Source organism: Agelaius tricolor, unplaced genomic scaffold (genome assembly GCF_023055355.1).
Source record: "Agelaius tricolor isolate 1412-34295 unplaced genomic scaffold, bAgeTri1.0.p SCAF_9, whole genome shotgun sequence".
Classification (NCBI taxonomy): domain Eukaryota; kingdom Metazoa; phylum Chordata; class Aves; order Passeriformes; family Icteridae; genus Agelaius; species Agelaius tricolor.
Window position 1 is genome coordinate 595002 of NW_027269269.1, and position 19552 is coordinate 614553.

Below are 19552 nucleotides of genomic sequence, written 5' to 3' on the forward strand. Positions count from 1 at the left end.
AATCTGACCTTTCTTACAAATGTGCACATGACAAAACTGTTGCATTTCAGTTTCTGCTCTGTAGAAGATTATAATATCAGATGTTTCAGAAGACTAACAGCAAGAATGGCAGAAAGTAAGCAAATACACACATCTGCTACTTTAATAACAACGGTTCCTACATGGTTGTATTTCTCTCTGGCACGTGGGACAGCAGAGTTCCCCTTGCCATACACAAAGCTGCCATGTTCTGGATTCTTACTCCTCTCATACTCAGCATTTCAGCACCTCTCAGCTGCAGGAATGTGTTGAAAGCAGACACCAAATGACAGAAAACCCGAGTAGAATGCTCATGTCTCTCAAAGCTCACCCACTGTGCATACACTAACTAATGCTTTCTTCAAATGAATTGGTCTGCACTCCCATGAAAATGTTACACCCCTTTTAGTGCAGCTGGTAGTTTAGCAGTAGTTGGCTACTGCCTAGCACAGGAGAAGGTTCTCAAAAATCCCACCATGCTGTGTCATGTCAGGGAGCCAGATGACCCCCATGAGCTCACATGATGGAATTTATGTGGTGAAATCCAGATTTGCAAGAGCATGGATGAGGCTGCATGCAGGTGTACAGGGGATAACCAGAATACAGTAGATCCTCAATGTTCCAGAAGTCACCTGAGTCCGGGCAGAAGCCACTCTGACCACTCACCTCTTAAAAGTATCTCCCAGAAGGCCTGGACACAGACTAATAGCCTGTTGTACAGTCACTGGCTAGAAATAGCAGAACACCTGGACAGAATGCCTGCAGGGGAAGTGAACAGCTGAAGATGTCCAACAGACAAAGATGTCTGAATTTATGTGGTTAAAAAAAAACTCAAAACAACAAAACATCGAAATGCCTTTTGATATCAAGACCATGACAGACAAATTACACATAAAAGCAAAAGGCTCACAAGAAAAAGATTTAAAGATTTGAAGTAATTTCCTGGCAGAGATCAAACTCCCACTCCTTTTAAAATTAACACAACAGAGGAATGGAAAAATGTGGCTGAAAGACTAGAGAGAAGGATGTGAGGTTTAGTATCTCCCTGCGTCTAGCAGAGGTAATGGCTATCAGGAACATCACATTAACAGGAACATGGAATCCAGAGATTCAAACAGGAGATCCACTGTGAGAAGCCCTCCAGCTGTCTCAAGTCATTCACCCCAGAAATTTTAACTGAGGAACATTTGGGCAATTTTTACCTTTATAACAAAATGGGACAATCCAACTACTTAAACAACTATTTTGAAGTCCTCATAAGCCTTGAAGTTAGATAGGATGGTGGGTCCTAAGCAGGGACAGCTACAGTACACTAAGGACTTTTTTCTTGCATAAACAGAAAACAACACAAAATAAAACAATGTTCAATATCAAATAGTAGCACAGAAACTAAGATGACAAAGTCACAAGTTTTGAACATATTAATGAATTAAGCATGGATTTAAAGTGTTCTCATGTTACATCAAATATTTCACCTGAAGTAAATATGATAGCATTAAATGACAGCAATTCTGTGTCATGGCCATCTCTCACTTTACTATTTTGTTTAAATGCAAAAGTTGAAAACAGGCAACGGATGCTGACCAGATATTAAATAACAGTTATAGAAAGATAAACAATAAAAGTAACTGAACAGCTTCAGATGAAAACAAAAGTAATTTTTAGATCCTTACAGAGATTAAATACTATCCCATGGAGAATGAGTGTAATATCCCATAGCCCACAGTCACACACTTGTCAGGATAGCACCCAAGTAAATAATCATTAAATGTTGCTGAAGTGATACGTATTTCCTGAGTAACTTCTCCTGTTCTTTCCATAACTACAGAAATGGTTTGGCAAAACTTGATCTTCCCTACTGCAATAGTCTTCGTTTTCTTTCACATTTCTACCAAAGACTTGTTTCTTCCCCAATACCAGGAGCAAGAAAAGAGTGAATCTCTCTGTATTATTCCTCCTTATGACTTAGAAAACAAAGTGTATTTGGGAAGACACAGTTGGCTACTTATATTTCAGGGGAGTCCTTACTTGCCATTTCCCTGGATAACACAGGCCAGATTTTGGAAGACACCTTCCTAGTTTTGTTGAAGTACTATTACCTCCTTGGAAGGAGCTTGGTTCACCAGATGTTGGGAAAATGAGGTAACAAAATGTAGCAGCATTTCAACTACTACTACTTCTCTTGTGAATTACCAAACCTGTCCAAACATTTTCCAATACACCCTGCAGTCCAAGGACTGCTTTTGCTTTACAGCTCAATGCCTGTGAAACATGCAGCACAACAGCTGCATTTAGAAACAAAGATTATCTTGAGTTGGAAAGAAACCATAATGATCATCAGGTCAAACTCCCTGCTCCTCACAGGACTACCTAAAACTAAACTTAATGACCAAGAATGTCATCCAGACACTCCTGAACTCTGTCGGGCTTGTTGCTGTGACTGCTTTCCTGAGGAGGCCATTCAGTGACCAAGCACCCACTCAGCAAAGAGCCCATGTCACAAACAGAAAGTTTCAGAAACCTGCTTGGCTGGGGCCCACTGAAAGGAATGAAAAGCAGCAGTGACTGGGCACAGGACTCACACTGTCCTGTAGAAGAGGACATCCATATGGAAAGGAAGGGGAGAATCATCCCAGGCTGCTAAGAAAGTACTGATATCAGTAAGGAAGAGCAGATAGTCAGGGTTTCACAAAAGGCTGCTGAGAAAAGAGGTCACATTGAAAGATTGAATGAGAGGCACTGTAGGAAACATCATTCCAATGCTTAAATGGTGCTATCTGCAATGTGGACCTGTGCAGGCTGCTGCTATTAGGCAGCTTTGAAAGTTCTTGTTTCCCAATGGCTTATACCTTGACCTCTTCTGCCCCAGTTTTAGTTCAGCACATAAATGAATGCTGCCCTACTTCCTACCTATGGAGGTTAGAATCCTCTTTTGCTAAACTATTCCAAATTCCTTACTAATGACATTTGCCCTCAGCAGTAGCCATTGCCCTCTTTCCACAAACACTCCTGGTATTAGTCTCAATTCTATGCACATTCTTACACAATTTCCTCCAAATCAGAGAAAGCAACATATCCTCAGTTCTCCTCTCCTAAAGAAATAATAATAATAGCATGATCACCAACTTAGTTTTCCCCCCTCTCAGCTTTCATCTTGAGTAGAACACTCCTATCATAGATCATCTTGTATCAAGAGATTGCATTCCCACCTCATTTATGTGCTGATTCCCTACTCTTCACTGATCTCTCCAGCACCTTTCAAATCAATAATCCCCAATACCCCACTTATTACTCAACCACACACTTGGCTCCACTGTTGTTTTTTCATCATGTAAACCATAGAGATTATAGCAGAAGATAATTAAACCATCATTTATTAATCTTTTGAAATCATAATTGAAGGATGAGAGTAAATGCCTCCTTTTGGGGAAAACACAAAGGCACTTTCTACTGCCTTTCAGTGTCTTGCAGGTCAAAGACTCCAGAAAAATGGCGATGCACATCATGCTCATGTAACATGTTACTGCATCTGTAGATATGGCTATTAAAAATACCCAACAAATGCCAACCCCCAAAAACCTCTTTGCTTAAAATGAACACCTTATTATTTTATTAAATGAGGACTAAAAACTCTTCTCTTCTTCAAAATATCTTTAGTTTACAAGAATTTAATTTTGCCTAATAGAAATATACTACAAGGAACTCAGGAACCTGCAAGTTTAAAGTATATCTACCAAAAAAGCCAGCTGTTATGAATCAGACTATTTCAAGGTGATGTAATCAAGAAGAAAGCTGCTTTACATTATCAACTTGTCTTCCCAACATAGTAAAGAAAAAGCTTTTATGGATAAGAATGTTTCATTCTAACACAATCTTCTACACTGTAACAGCAACTGAAGTTACCACTATTGATATTGCTACTAAGTTCCCATGTTCTCTTACACTGCATTTCATAACTTGTGCAATTGTCTTCTACCTATAGAAAAATAATGAAAAACAATAATACTGGCACAGTATTACAGAACATATGATCTGAAGCCATCAGCACACTGAATCTGTTCAGAACCACTAACAAATCTGTGACCTGCAATTTCTTTTTTAATAACAAAATTACTTCCAAGTAGGCAGGGACAGTGTTCAGTACCACTGCTTTGATTTGCAAAATACTGCATTTCTTTGTGTCTACGTGTGTGAGGTAGGATACAAGTATGGGAAACACAGCTAGCCAAATCAAACACCTTATGTTATCCATCCTTCAAAGAACCCGTATGTCAAAGTAATTCCAACATACTGCTTCATTACTGATAGACTTATATGCAGGGGTAGAAATCTGTATTTAGAGGCTTTCCTTCGTTCTTCTTATGTCAATATGATACTGCTGTTTAAAAAAGAATATACAATATACATCTTCATTACAGAAATGAAAGTGCTACTAAAAAACACATCATAACTGTACTGAGGTACTAAAAAAAATGTAAGCATGAAATGTTTTCCTACTGTACACACTGTACAAGACTATGCTTATCCTGCCCACACAAATAGAGAGGCACTTGGGGACCACTGTGAAGAGACTGGATCTTTTAGACAGCAGAATCTGATGAATTTTAAAGCAAATTGGGTGGAAGTTTCTTGTCTGTATTTCTTTAACAATTGCCAACATTCAGCTTCTTACTTTTCCATGATCAACAAAATAGCAGAAGCTGTATTGTATGCAATGAGGGCATCCTGAGGATGTAGGGCAAACCTACTGACACCTCAGGAAGTTTGCTTGTCTGTGCAAAAGAAATCACTTCAGCCAATGTTAGGATATTGCACCCAAAGTAGTAAACATCTTTTGTAAAGGTAACATCCAACAAAGATGCAAAGACTGGAATGGCAATCTGTGAGCACAACAGGAAAAAAGAATGCATGCAGATTCTTCTACTCCTCCTGATGGATGACTGGTCTTGGTCAAGTGAATTTTATCATTTTGGTCATTATACAACCATCAGAGTAGCAGGATGGCCATCTAGAACTCTTCTTAGTCATGTGTGTTTGCAGATATGAGCCTTGATCAAACACAGTGGCATACCTGAATGTGTCTCTTTAAAAAAGAATTTGTAAAATATGTACTGCCCCTGCTTGGATGAGGCAGAGATGGATCCAGCTCTACACTATATATATTTAAACACAGGCAAGTCTGTAAAATTATTCCATCCACAAACTCAGAATTTTGCTTATTGCTGGTGTCCTGTTTTAAGATCCTCGTATCCTCTGTGTGCACAACTGTGAGAATATTCAAACAACGTTCTTGGATTTGTACTTGTATTTGCACAGGACGACTGCATTTAAGAATTAACCCCACACAGTGACAGGAATAAGTATGAATGATAAGTAAACTTGCAGGATCCAAAACCTACTGTGTGCATTCACAAAAGCAGATTTGGATAATCTGTCAAAACCTACACATGCAAAAAAAAGCAGCAAGGAAACTGCACACACCCCTCTCATGTTTGGTGGTGCCTTTCCTAGAGTATCAGATGACAAATGCTATGCCAGAATAATGTATTTAGGATTCAAGACTTAAGTTTTTTGCAAGTTACTCACAAACTGAGCATATTCATTTTTGGTGAAAATGTCTTTAATATTAGTATCTTTTTGTAAACTAGTATTTTTGTTCACAGAGATCCAAATGTCAAAACAGCAAGTGTCAAAATATTTGAAAAGGGGTTCAATTTTGCTAGAAAATAAAGTCAATTGGCAGAGTCAAGTATAGTTAATACAGGATTCTGATTATCTGAGGTGAAACAGGTATAGTCACATTAGAACTTTCAAACACTTTCATGTTTCCTTCCTATTAGTGAGTTAGCTAGCCCTAAATATTCATTACCTCAGTCTGTGACAGGTAAAAAACCACCATGCTTCTGGAATCAGTGAATTATTTTTAAATACTAGTATAAAGATTAAAATCCCTGTTTGGATTTTGCACATGAACTATAGATCACTGAAAGTTTCCTGTTGCACTGCAGCAAAAAAAGGAAATGTAACAAAATATTTATTTGCTGCAAAGTACAGCAAGATACTTTGGTAATCTCACAAAAATGTCATACTGGAACTTGTTACAGTGAGTTCAATTTGATCTTTTAATGTAATACAGTACATTTTTATAAACTTAACATTATCATTGCAGAAGAGCATGCTAACTGAATGTTAGCAATTTATCTTTTATACATAATTATAATCTACTGTAGCTATGTACGCAGATCTCAAAATGTTAGTACATAAAATATTCATTTTCTTTATATGAGATGAGAATGAACTTAGAAGAGGTTTGAATACAAGAATGACATATTTGCTGTGCCTATTTCTCAAGAAATAATGATTTACACATTATTACCCAAGAAATCAACAGTTAAATTGCAAAACTATAGTTTAAATTTACAATAAACATTATGATCAGTAATGGTGCATCAATATTCCATGAAGTTTAACCTAACCATGTTTATGCACATAAAGCCTCAAGAGTCTGCAGCAGTTTCAGCATTACTTTTTCATATTTTTGTATAAAATTGACTTAAGGTACATCTTCCATAAATGTTTTCAGTGCAATTCTGTCAAAGAGGAAAATACAAAGCTAGCTTTCAATCATTTTATACCATAAAAAACCCTCAACAACTTGCATTTGCACTGCTGAAGCATAAGTAAGCCAGTTCTGTTGTGCCAACTATTTCAAAGTCAATTCACATCAACCATAAACTGCCTTTCTAGTCAGCATTTCCCCCACATCTATAGGTATAAATGTTGAAAAGCTGAATACTGGAAGAGGGGGGAAAGTTAAGATGAGGCAGAATAATCTAATTGTTCATAATACTTTTTCCTAGTGGTACCAAAAAAAATGAATAATGAAAAAAATTCTAAGGGTTGCTTGTTTTATTAGTGATCTTACAGTTTGGAAATTGGTGAATTTGTGGTATTATCCTTTCCTATAATCTTTACAGGCAACCTTGCAACAATAACTTATTTATTGATGGATTATGTGAAAATGCTCCATTATTCAATGAAATAAAATTTTCTTAGGTTAGAAATTTACTTTCCATGTGTTGTCAACTGTAGGGAACCAGAGGGAGAACAGCACCTGAAATTATGATGTGTGCTTGACTAAGCAGAGTATAGTAAGTGATATATTTTGGTTCAAAGACAGTTTGTAAACTGGTAAACTGTATACAGGATACTGCTCTATGTATTTTGTTTCTTTTGTTGGTTTTTTTTTTTACAGATAATAACTAAAAAAAAAAACCCAAAAACCAAAACCAAAACAAAACCTAAAAAACTCCAAACAAAACAAACAAACAAAAAAAAACCCAACACAAACCAACCTCTCTCTATTGTAGCACAAAATAAAAATGAAGCTTCATTCAAATCTTGAATACCTTGACCGTAATAACTGACAGCTGGTTATTCAACAAAAAAATTAGCTCTTCATACCAAAAAAATTTGGCTCAAAAAACAAAAACAAAACAGAAAGGTACAATAAACTCTCAATAAAAGGATCTCTCATGAGGCAACCTACCATATACTACTGCTAGATACGAGTTTCAAAAAAAACATTACATCCCATTTTCAGCACATTTTTCATAAACATGCAACTTCACTATAAAATACAAAACACTTGGCTCTCAAGAACAGCTTTATAAAGACACACTGCATCAATAAAATTTCTCTTTGTGATTAACTTTACATTGTAATAAGAACTGTATTTTCACTAATGTTTATATATCAGATTTCATATTATAATGTAGTAATAATTTGCTCTTTGTGAACATCATGTTCAGAAGGAAATATCTATACACATTAACATACTAGACTATTAAAAACTCAGTTACAGAATTTTATTGATACAGTAGATTAATAAAAACTGATAGGGGAAGATAAAATGGGTAGGGTATTCAGTACATTATTTAATAACACACTTTTAAAATTAAAGTATTTTAAATCCTTTTTGAATTTTCAATGCCACTACAAGTCCAGAAAAGTCTGGCATCAATACTGAGGTGTAAAACAAAACTTCTTTCCAAATTTGCATCTCTTGTATTATTCTATCCAATATTGTTCAACTGTAAAAGAAAGTAATTTAGCACCTCTGATGATAGGTAGGTGCCTGAAGGTAAACACACTAGGTTATATTCATGAAGGAAACAAAGACTGTTTTTTCTTCTTCTTCTTCTCCTCGACAAATAGTGGCAAAAGAATGTGGCACTATTTGTTCAACTGACTTGTTTTTCACAGTTAAATGTCAACAAGAGTACAAATACGAACACTGACAGATATTGCTTGAGATCAATTTTCAACAAACTCTGTTCTTTTTTTAAATCAATCGATCCAATAAACAGTGGGGTACTGTCAGTTTAAAGCCGCAGATAAAAGCTATACAAGCACTTTATAAGTCAGAAACATTAAAAAAAGAACTATTTACAGTTTTCTTCTTTAGTTCATATGTCTACAAAGCCAGCGCACATTACACTTCACAAAAATCCACAGTTAATGATATCAACATGTGTGTGGCTAAAGCTTGTGACCTAGGGACTGCAAATGCAGGGGCAGTAAAATAGGTTTTGTCTTCTCTTCAGCAACCCCATTTGTGCACTAACAGCTTCATTCAGTCTCAAGCTTTATATTAAAAGCATTCTTCAAAGCTTTCACCTGGAAGGCTGGTAACTACATGCTCACTCATCGCCTTTCCCTTTTGGAAGTTCTGCGACGGACCTATTTGGAGAAAAGATTTTAAACAGTTTTTACAGAAAAAAATTTGAAAAATTCAAGAACAAATACATTTTATAATGGAAAAAATGCTCAGGCTCACTCAATAATGTTTGAGAATCCATATGCAGTGTCATTCATTACTCATTTGGTCACAAGTACAAGTCTCAGTCAATGACCAACTTTATTTACTGAGCCTGCACCCTTAATGGAATTCACAACAATGCAGGTTCCTTTCTCAGGGTTTTCATACCACCCTCAGATGCTCCAACCATCCGATTTATCCAAAAGTGTGAAGGCATTCTCAGTTTTAGTGTGACTACTAACAATGCCAATGTATTTGTATGAAATAAAGATAGAAGTGAACTCATTTTAACATATGCTGGTAAGAGGAAGAGATCAGTTTAGGATTCTGTTCCAAGACTACATGCTTATTTTCCAGTACTATTCATTCGGTGTGTCTGTTTTGTATGAAGAAGCTTTATTCGTTATTAAAATCTAGATGAGAAGAATTGCAGGAGTTACCTGGAAAATAATTCCCATTAGAAGCTACACAATTCTGGCATACAGATAGGAAAGGCTACACAGGACAGAAACTTCAAGATACTTGATAAAAAATTGTATTTTCTAAGAAATGCAGCTTCTCTAGGAAACTACAGTGCAGCTCCACTACACAACAGTGGCAGCTGACAACCACCCCATTCATTTTAAAGGAGGAAGGTTAAGTTCTAATAACAAGAAATCATTCTAAGAAGAGAGGTCATTGTCTGATCATCAATACACAGAGAACACCACAAAGACTAACAAAGAAAAGCTCAGGCATTTCTCTTACATTGATTGTGGAAACTTCCTCTTCTTCCATTACTTCTTCCTGGGGAATATCATCACTGACAGGTGAGCCACTCTGAAACACGTCCATCTCTTCACTGGATTCATTCTCTTTACTGGCTGCTTGTTTGGAACGCCCTGCACGGCTACAATGAGAAGAAAAATAAAGATTAGCTTCACAGCACCTGTACATCTGCAATATGTATGTATAAACTGTATAACAGAGCAAACATTCTAGTTCACAAAACCAGCAGCCTTACCATTTCATGTTATATAATGCTGCTGTCTTTTACACCTGTCTAGTTCATCCATGCACAGAACTGAAGTGAAACTAGGAGGCTGGACAACATCATTTGAAAACAAAATTGTTCCACAACAGAGGCCCAGGAGCACAAAGCTGAACAATTTTGCCTCTACAGACTTGGCAAATTTTTCTCTTCAGTGCCATGATACAGGCCAAAATAGGTTGACACAACACTAACCAGTGAACAGGAAAAGCCAAACAGCCAGAGACTGAATATTGTTTGTTAGTTTTCTCTCTATTCAATTTCATGAACAGATGTACTGTAGTTCTCCAAGACTTCTTACACAACAAATCTGAATAGCTGCATCTATGTTTCTTCAGACCTAGAAGAACCCATATTGCTACCCATGAAATTAACACCTAAAACACAAATCGTCCAAGCTATCTTAGGGATAACCAGTGTAACCAGGATAATCAAGAACAATCAGTCAACAATATCTTAAACTGTCTGTGTTGGTTATGGGATATGTGCCACAAGCAGAAACACCCATTTGCTTAAAAGGAGAATTAACCAACACCCCTTGCCTTTAAAAAAAGCCAACTACAAATGTATCCAAAACTCCACAGCTGCACCTACAATACAGTAGCACAATTCAGAATCAAATCACTGAATCATCCCATTTACTGCAGGTGCAGTCTTGCTGCACCCAAAGTTGGTGATGTTTTGATTGAAATGAAACTAGAAACTCAGTTCCAGGCACACAACTGACAGACTTCAATCTCCAGTGGGGGCACAGATCCAAAACAATCGTACTCTGATGCTATCACATTGTGAAAGTGGTAGGAATTTTCAATCCTGAGAACCACTAAAATTCAGATAAAATAAAATCTCTCAATTGCATAGCAATTATAGTATTTCCAAACCAACCAACTTGCCATCCCTTAACACAAATTAGCCCAACTCAAGTCCTCCAAGACTGGTAGAAGCAACGGAATTGAAAAGGAAGCAGTAGAATGATTCACAAGCTAGGTTCTTCCTTTCATATATCACAAAAATATGCCTGTTCACATGTGCTAATTGGTAACCCAATTTGCTATCAGAAATAGGTTATACACTACCACCCACAGGATACATTATCACCTCATACACAAAATCCCAAATTCTTATGCCAAATCCACTCCCAAGGAGCACAGAAAGCTTTAAGCATTTGGTATAAATATATTTATCTTGCAGCACACAATGCTGGCTCAGTCTATCAACTTCCTTCAGTGAAAACTGATGTAGATGAGGGAGAAAGGCTTAACTACAATGCACTTTGAAGACTGAGATATGGCTACTGTCTCACTTTTTCTTGCAGATTTGGAAAAAAAACAGTCAAAATATGGGTGGTCTCATAAAACAAACAAACATAACCCCATTTTTATTTTTTAAATGAAATCTAGAGTAGATCCGACAACTTTGAACCCTGACAGCTGACAGAACACTGTACATCCACGTGAAGGAGAGCTATGCTTGTTACTGATCGTGGGTAGTGATACAGTTTACTGTCAGCTTAAAATGGAGTAAAGAAACATACCAACTTCACAGAGAAAAGTTATTTAAATATTTAGTAAAAGGCATGTTTGACAAACACCACATAGCACATCAGTGCTATAATAACTTGTATAATAACTTGTTGGTTTGTCTTCCCTGCATGGCAGTAGCAGCTTCCAGCTCTTGTTCTACCACACGTGTGGTAGTGACTTCTGGAGTAAGCAGCCAATGTTGGTCCTGTGTTTCTGGTTCCAGAGTAAAGGAGAAGCACAGGTCTGACCTGAGGCAGGGAAACTGGAAAGGTCAGGATGTATTGCATGCAATATGCCAGATCATGTGATCCGGAATGAGCCCAGAATTTGAAATGAGGGCACAAGCTTGTTCAGGCAAGGTTCTCCTGTAGGGAAGATCCCTGGTTTAAGGCAAGTCAGTACACTACACTTCCAGAGGAAGAGCAATGTGATGCTAAGCCCAGAAGCCAGAAAGACAACAGAGATATACAACAGTGTCAGACAGCAGATGTCCCCAAGTAGTGCCCCAAGGAATTTATATCAGGTTTTAGAAAAGTAAGTATTCTCCATGAGCTACAGTTTGAGACAAGTAGTGAAATAACCCCTTGTGCACCTCTGCTTACATATATTATCTATACATGGACAGAAAAGTACAGATACCTGTATTTTCCTCTAGCAGGCACAAAAAAATGAAACTAGCAAACGACAAGTTTACCTTCATTTGGGAACTTAATCCACTTCAGAATTTTCAGAAGCTACTACCCTTCACTGATCACAACACATCTTTTCCACATGAAAATTATTTAAGTGGATAGTAAGAAGGCCACAAATTAGAAAGGGAACATTAATTTAAGGAGAATCAGCATAAACTTAATTCTCCACAATTCTGTTTCACCATAGTAACAATTTGATTCTTCCCCGCTATCCGAAAAAAACAAGGCCACTTTCCTCTCCCTTAAGTCCTAATAAAGCCCTATCTTCAAGGCCTCTGTATGCTTTATTGACTTTTCTCCTGAAAAAAACAAAGCTACACACATGCTACCTGAGCACATTAAAATTATTTACAGCCTCCTGCTCTGTTGTGAGATGCCCTAGGAGAAGCAGCTAAGGAAAACATTTTAGCAATAACAAAAGCAATTTATTTTCTTAACTGTCAACTACAGCATTCCAAAGTATTTTCAGTAAAGGTTTGCTTGGGGGCACAGAGGCATTATTTAATTTTCACTAAACACAGATTTAGAGGACTTACACTTTTTTTTGCTGTGCTGGTGGTGTTTGTGATGACCTTCCTCGTCTTTTCTGTGGCGTAGACTGTGCTGATTCAACTGTACTAGTTTCAGATGGTTCTGCTCTGTTTTGAGGAAGACCCAAATTGCAAAGCATCAAATTATAACTAATGTCCAAAGATAAAAAACACACAGCTTACAAGAAGATGGACTTACCTCTGCTGTGTTCTTTTTGATGTCCTGTTTTGCCTGCCTTTTGGTTTTTGTTCAATATTTTCAGTTTGCCTTTCCTCCTCCTCCTCCTCCTCTTCCACTGCAGCTGCTGGCGGTTGTTTTTTTTTGCTCCTTTTTGATGACTTTGCCACTGGTTCTTCCTTTGGTGTTGCCCCATTATTTGTCCTGGTAGGGCGTCCTCTTCTCCCTTTCTTTGGTGGACTGTTCTGTTCATCCTCACTTTCTATCACATCTTCTTTTAGCCTTTTTTCCTCTTGCCATTGTGTTTCATCAGCTTCTGATACAACTGCAGGTCTCTTCCTTCCCCGTTGACTACCTCTAAGCTTCTGCTCTTGACCCACTTTATTCAGATCATCTATGCTTAGCTTTTCTTCTGAATCTGTGATAGTGGCTTTCTTTCTTCCTCTAGGCTTCTCAATCTCTGACTGAAAAGGCAAGATTGCACCATTAAATTAAAAAATTAAACTGCCATATTAACAGTCACATTTAGAAGCTTCCTCCACCAAGACAGTCTTCAAAGTACACAAGCTGTCTCAGATTGTTTACCATATACCTTTCAAAAACATTTGCAAAAATATAAACACACACCTACATATAAAATACCAGACAATGGGGAAAGATTATTTGAAAGATGAGTAGTTAAAACCCTGAAGTACCCTTCATTTGTATCCTCTGCTGTGTCCAACACAGTAGGACAGAACATCCATAACTGCATTTCTATCTAACAGGAAAACATAAAGACAGAGAAGATGGGAATTGCCAACTTGTGCCTTCAGCTCTTGTTGTGAGCTGCAGGGTGCTTATGCCTGGCTCCTGTGCTGGCACTGGCAAGGCACTAACACAGAAGACAGTGGCAACCATAGACTTAACAACCATAGAAGGAAGCACAGGAATTAGTGGTAGCTGCCAAGTCACTATTGTCAGAGCTGTACCAACATTTGCTCTGAGCAGCAAAACAACCCTTAAACACTCAAGCCTTAAAACAAACAGTTTGGGTCAGAAGGGACCTCTGAAGATCCTCTCATTCCAACCACCCTGCCATGGGCAGGGACACCTTTCACTAGACCAGGTTGTTCAAAGCCCCATCCAACCTGGCCCTGAACATCTCCAATGACAGGGCATCCACAACTCATCTGGACAACCTGTTCCAGTGTCCCACCACCCTCACTGTAAACAATCCCTTTCTTGTGTCCAATCAAAACATCATCTCTCTCAGTTTAAGACTGCTCCCCCCTATCTCATTACTACAGGACAAGTCAAAAGTCTCTCTCCATCTTTTTTACATGCCCCCTGTCGTATTGGAAAGCTGCAATAAGGTCTTCCAAGAGCCTTCTCTGCTTCAAGCTAAACAATCCCAAGTCTCCCAGCCTTTCCTCTTAGCAGAGGTGTTCCAGCCCTCTGATCATTCTTGTGGCATTTCTCTGGGTCTGCTCTAACAGCTCCATGTCTGTCTTCTAATGGGGACCTAGAGCTGGACACAGCACTCCAGATGAGTGTCCCAAGAGACATCAAGAATCGCCTCCTTGCCCCCACTGGCCAATCTCCTTTTGATCAGGCTCACAGCCCAGGACACAGTTGGCTTTTTGGGCTGTGAACACACATGGCTGGCTCATGTCTCGTTTCTCATACATGACTGACCCTGAGAGTCCTTCTCTGCAGGGCTGCTCTCAATCCCTTCATCCCTCAGCCTATATGGATACTGAGGATTGCCTGGAGCCAGGTGCAGGACATTGTACTTGGAGCTCTTGAACCTCCTGATGTTCCCCTGGGCCCAATCCTCAAACCTGTCAAGGTTCCACTGGATGGCAGCCCTTTCCTCTAACATAGCAGCAAAGGCAGAATCCCTTCTGAATCATAAGGTTTGAAAACATATTCATAGAAAGTATTCCTTTTTCTCTCCATGCTCTAGTTCTCTAAAGAGCACAGTAAAGAGCCATAGACAGTGCAAAGATTTCAGTAAACAGCTGCTAGGGCAATATTGCCCCAACCAACCCTCAGAAAAATAAAAGCAGAAAATATTACCCATCCACCATTTCATGGGTGACTCTTTCATCTCACATCATGAAATTTTCCAAAAGTCCAAATATTTACACTTTCTGTTTCATACCAATGTTTGTTTCATAGTAACACTACTGTATTTCAATGCATTTATTAGTATTTACCACATTGAAATTTCATCTACATAATCAGAGATACATCATTTAAAACCTGAATGAAGATTTTTTTCCCTGTACATCTGCCTTGTGACATAAGATACAGGTCAGCTTACATACTCATTCATGTTTCCATTTTAACCAAAAACTTTTTTCAAGAAAAGCAGAAAGAAAATCTAGGAAGGATATGAGGGTAAAAAGGAAAAGAAATTGAAGGACAAAAAATTACCCTAGAAGAAAATAAGAAAAATGTTTGAACAATGATGACATCTCCTGTCAGTTCATTTCTTCAGTGACATTCTCGTTATTCCCCACTTTATTTGCTTTTGCAGATGCACATCTGTCACTGCAGCTCCTTTTAGCCAGTAAGTAACTGCTGCCAATTTTCAAAGTAAAATTTCTCCCAGTGTTCCACAACCTTAGAACTAAGATGTTAATCTGTTAATCTAAGGTGTTAATCTAGACAAATATCCTGAAGAGCGATACCTTTAGAACATGGACCTTCTGCTACCCAATGAAAATCCTGCTTCTCAGGTAATCCTTGCTGTAATCTGCTCCCCATCTCCAAAAATCCAAAAATGAGTTCTGAATCCACCATCTTGAGCAACTTACTTATAGATTTGAAGTGGAATGATGCTCTCAAAAGTATTCAAGACACTGACCTGTATTTGCTTGATAACTGAGCTTTCTCAGTAGTTACCATTTCAACTAATGCTTCTAAACATGAAATGCATGCCAGGAGCTGTCTGGACTCTCAGACTTTAGGGTTTACAGAACTGTTTTGTGGGTTTTTTTGACAAGAGATTCCAGATTTTTCTTATTTAGTTATAAACTGGTTTGCTTTTCCCATAGTATATTATAGTTATTTATATTTCAAGACAACCACAAGTTCAGGAATTTTTACTAGTCAGTGGCTTATGTCCCAACCAACCTAGAAAAATGCACCAGAATGACATAATGAGAGAAAAGAGAAATATCAGAGACAGTAAAAAGAAATAAAGGAGCGGTGACATCAGATACAGGACATTTTTAATGCAGCCTAGAAAATCCAATTCTAGCAAATCTGATCTTATTACTTTCTCATGCATATCCCAAATACTACAAAATTTACAGACTGTCAACTGCTATTAAGGCACAAAGAAGTGGAACTTACTAGTGGTAAGGGAAATTCTTACTATTTTATCTGACCTGCTTTTAGAATTACAATACAATTATAATTTTCTTCTGTGGTTTATTTTTCTGTATTCTGATACAGGTATAAATACTGCTTAAGGTAATATTTAGCCAGCTTGCAAATTCGTTTACATATTAAAGTACTACATCTGAGTGAAATGTTTTATATCCTCATTAGGAACCTAGGAACCTTTCTTATTACTAAACTACAAATATATATATAAATATATATATATATATATATATATGTATATATATCCATTAGTAAGAATCAGTAAGGATACTACCACTCTACCACTCTCCAAAGCCTCTGTAACCTCAGGGACATGATTTTGTGGTGGACTTCACCCTTCCAAGTTAACGGTTGGACTTGATGACCTTTAAAGGTCTTTTGCAACCTATATGATTCTATGAGAAACAGAACCTCTTTTTTCATTGTATTTTCATATCTAACTCTAAACACATTTTCCAGTAGTTTCATGTTTCAACATATTTTTTAATTATCTCAAATATCATCACATTAATCTTAACAGCTCACCCTTACAAGATCAGAGTCGTCCCTTTTGTCAGTTTTCTTTCCTGGTAAGGGTGAAGCCAGTGTGAATTCTTCATTTTCACTGTGGTCCATTTCAGTACTGTCAAGCCTAGGATGAATAAATATATATTTCCCTCATTGTTATAATACATTGGGCAATCATTAAAAAAATATTAAGGACAAGAATTTTCATTAAAAAAATCTATTAATAAACCAAGAACAATTTGGCAGAAGGAACCTTTCACTGTGGGTACTATAGATATCAAGTGTCACAAGACACATCCTTTAAGTCTCAAGACAAATGTTTGGAGCAAAACCACATTCAATTTTCTTTTTTCACTGGGAAAGATAAGCAGTCTTTTTAAACAGAAGAGTGTGAGTTGCAAGAGATTTGTTTGCATACAATATACTTTCCTATAGCCATCAAAGATTCCCACAGACAGACCAGCCAAAGAACACACATCTTCCTATGGTGAGGTTTAGGCAATAAAACAGGAATTCAAATTTCCCTCTGCTTTTTGCAGCAGCAATTTCATTTTTATTTCAGCTTCTACAAATGTAAGTGTGGACAATAATGCCTCCTGCATATGTAAAACACCGAGACCCACAGATAAAAGGTAATGCACAAAAGCCAACCCACAAGTCATTTAATTTCATCTGCAGAAGCAAGATTTTTAAATACCAGTGCATGCTTTTTAATGAAAAGAAATACGCTACTGGCATTGTGAGTGAAAAATGTTCTGTCACTCCTACAGATGTACAATCTGTATTAACTGGGATGTAATGGGAAGCTTAGGTTTTATACATCCTCTCAAAAGATGCAAACCTGCCTGTACATATTCAGACAGACTAAACCGGAAATATCGTGCATCCTGAATCCTTCCCATCTCTTCTCTTTGTCTTTGGCATCTCCACCCAAAACACTAATCCCTTAAACTTAAGTGAACTGGAGAGATCGGGAAATGACAGAACATGTTAGGCTGTGAGCGCAGCATTTTTTAAAATTTGATCTCAGATTCGTTTTGCTGGATACAAAGAAGAATCTGGACTCCTAGAACCTGTCATTAGCCAGTAATACAGTGCAGCATGTGAACCTGCATGACATATATGAAATAAGCCTTTCTGCAGACTTTCCAGTGGAGAAATATTTCTTGTAAAACACTGCACTACATTTAAAATTAATATTATATATTGAATAGTCACAGCAGTACCAAATGAGAAGTCTTAAATTCAAACATAACATTTCCTAAGTCTTGAAAGAATGTGAAACAGTAGAAAGAATACAAATAGTGGAGGCTATACAATCTCTCACTGTCCACAAAAAAACCCCCCAAAAAAACTAGTGACAATATGACTTTCAGTTAAAAGAAAAAAATGAACATAAGGTACATAAACTGATGAATAACCTACAAAACTGGCACAAAATAAGCCATAATTTTAAAGACACATAACTAGAAGATGACATATAGCATTACAGTGCATTCACCTCTCCATCACTAAGCTAACCTAAAATCCAAAAATATTTGTCTGCAAAGTCCAGCAAAGTGCAGGACTCGAGGAGGAAGTCATGCAGGACCACTACAATGGTCTACCAGTCCTTCCTGGGTGGGATGTGTTTGTAGCATTACAGCCAGGTTCCCAGGGACTGCAGCTGTGTGTACACACACACACACACACACACACACACACCTACACACCCACACCTGTGTACATCTATACATGTGGGGGGATATAGCTATCTACCTAAAACACACTGCAAAAAACCCCCACCCTGCCCTCAAAAAATTTAAAATATATGAGGCTTTCCTATTCTTCAGCCAGTTCTGGATGTAATTTGATTCTGGGGTTTGGGGTTTTTTTTGTTTTGTTTTGGGGGCGGTTTTTGTTATTTTTTTGTTCTTGTTTGTTTTTTGGTGGGCTTTTGTTTGGTTGGTTTTTGTTGTTTTGGGTTTTTCTAAGAAAATTTATTCCTGGAGTTACAAAGCCATATTCATGGTTTCAGTTATACCAATGCGGTACTGTAACTTTACTTCAATGTAAGATAAAAGAATTCTGTCTTTTACTTAGAAAATATTATAGAAGTATTCAAAGTTTCCATTACAAATATTTGAAATATCAAAGATCCTTTGTTGTCTACCAACCTCCCTTTGATCCTTCCCGGAGAGCTTGGATTTGAACTGCTGCTGGCATTGCTTACAGTTTCCATTCGTGAAGATTTGGATTGAGACTGCTTGCCTGCTGACGAAAGAGGCTTATTAACTGCTCCAAGAACATTGGCTGCTTTGGGCTGAAACCAAAAATATATTTCCTTTATTTTAAGCTACACGTTCAGATATTGTTAACATGTACTATGCTTAAAATAGTCACAGATTTCACTTTCTGCAATCATTATGTTAATTTTAACACAAAGTGATAAACATTTTCATATGAAGGCTACAACAGACACCAGAAGGAAGCTGAGGGAGCTGCAATCAAATAAGTAGCTGCCACCAAAGCTGGTATTCTTCTCTCTAGCCTTGGATTCTGTCCTCCTCTCATTGGAAGTGCTGTGTGTTCACTGGACCATGCAGTGAAGCAGTGCATCACTTTGTGTGCCATTTGCTTTCTGCTGATTTATCTACCTGAACCAGCTCCCCATCCGCATCAGAAAAGCACCTGGCCCAGCAAAGCAGAAATAGCAGCACAAGGGCCCTTTCAGCAAAGGAGACATTACTGGCAACCATGTTAGTCTCAACTGGGAATAAATGAGTATCTCAAAAGCCAAATGCTGTGGAGAAAATTCTGATACTTCTTGCACAGATTTAAAAATGTTAGGCTTTTATTAAGTGCCACAATTTCCAGACACTGGTGAGCTTCAGGT

At 37.6% G+C, this 19552-nt stretch overlaps 1 protein-coding gene across 3 annotated transcripts in view; it reads right to left on the reverse strand.

The window, feature by feature from the left end:
• Positions 1 to 5620: 5620 nt before the first annotated feature.
• PDS5B (PDS5 cohesin associated factor B) overlaps positions 5621 to 19552 on the reverse strand; it is a 102026-nt gene continuing 88094 nt past the window's right edge. The window contains exons 30-35 of one of the 3 annotated variants that reach the window (XM_071433943.1): positions 18834 to 18979; positions 16702 to 16801; positions 12814 to 13256; positions 12621 to 12722; positions 9587 to 9728; positions 5621 to 8760 (exon numbers count right to left, since the gene is read on the reverse strand). In XM_071433943.1, coding sequence (XP_071290044.1) covers positions 8725 to 8760; positions 9587 to 9728; positions 12621 to 12722; positions 12814 to 13256; positions 16702 to 16801; positions 18834 to 18979 — 969 coding nt within the window. In that variant the 3' untranslated portion in view covers positions 5621 to 8724. Of the gene's footprint in view, positions 8761 to 9586; positions 9729 to 12620; positions 12723 to 12813; positions 13257 to 16695; positions 16802 to 18833; positions 18980 to 19552 lie in introns of all 3 variants that reach the window. The other 2 variants (XM_071433942.1, XM_071433944.1) reach the window with 2 other exon arrangements.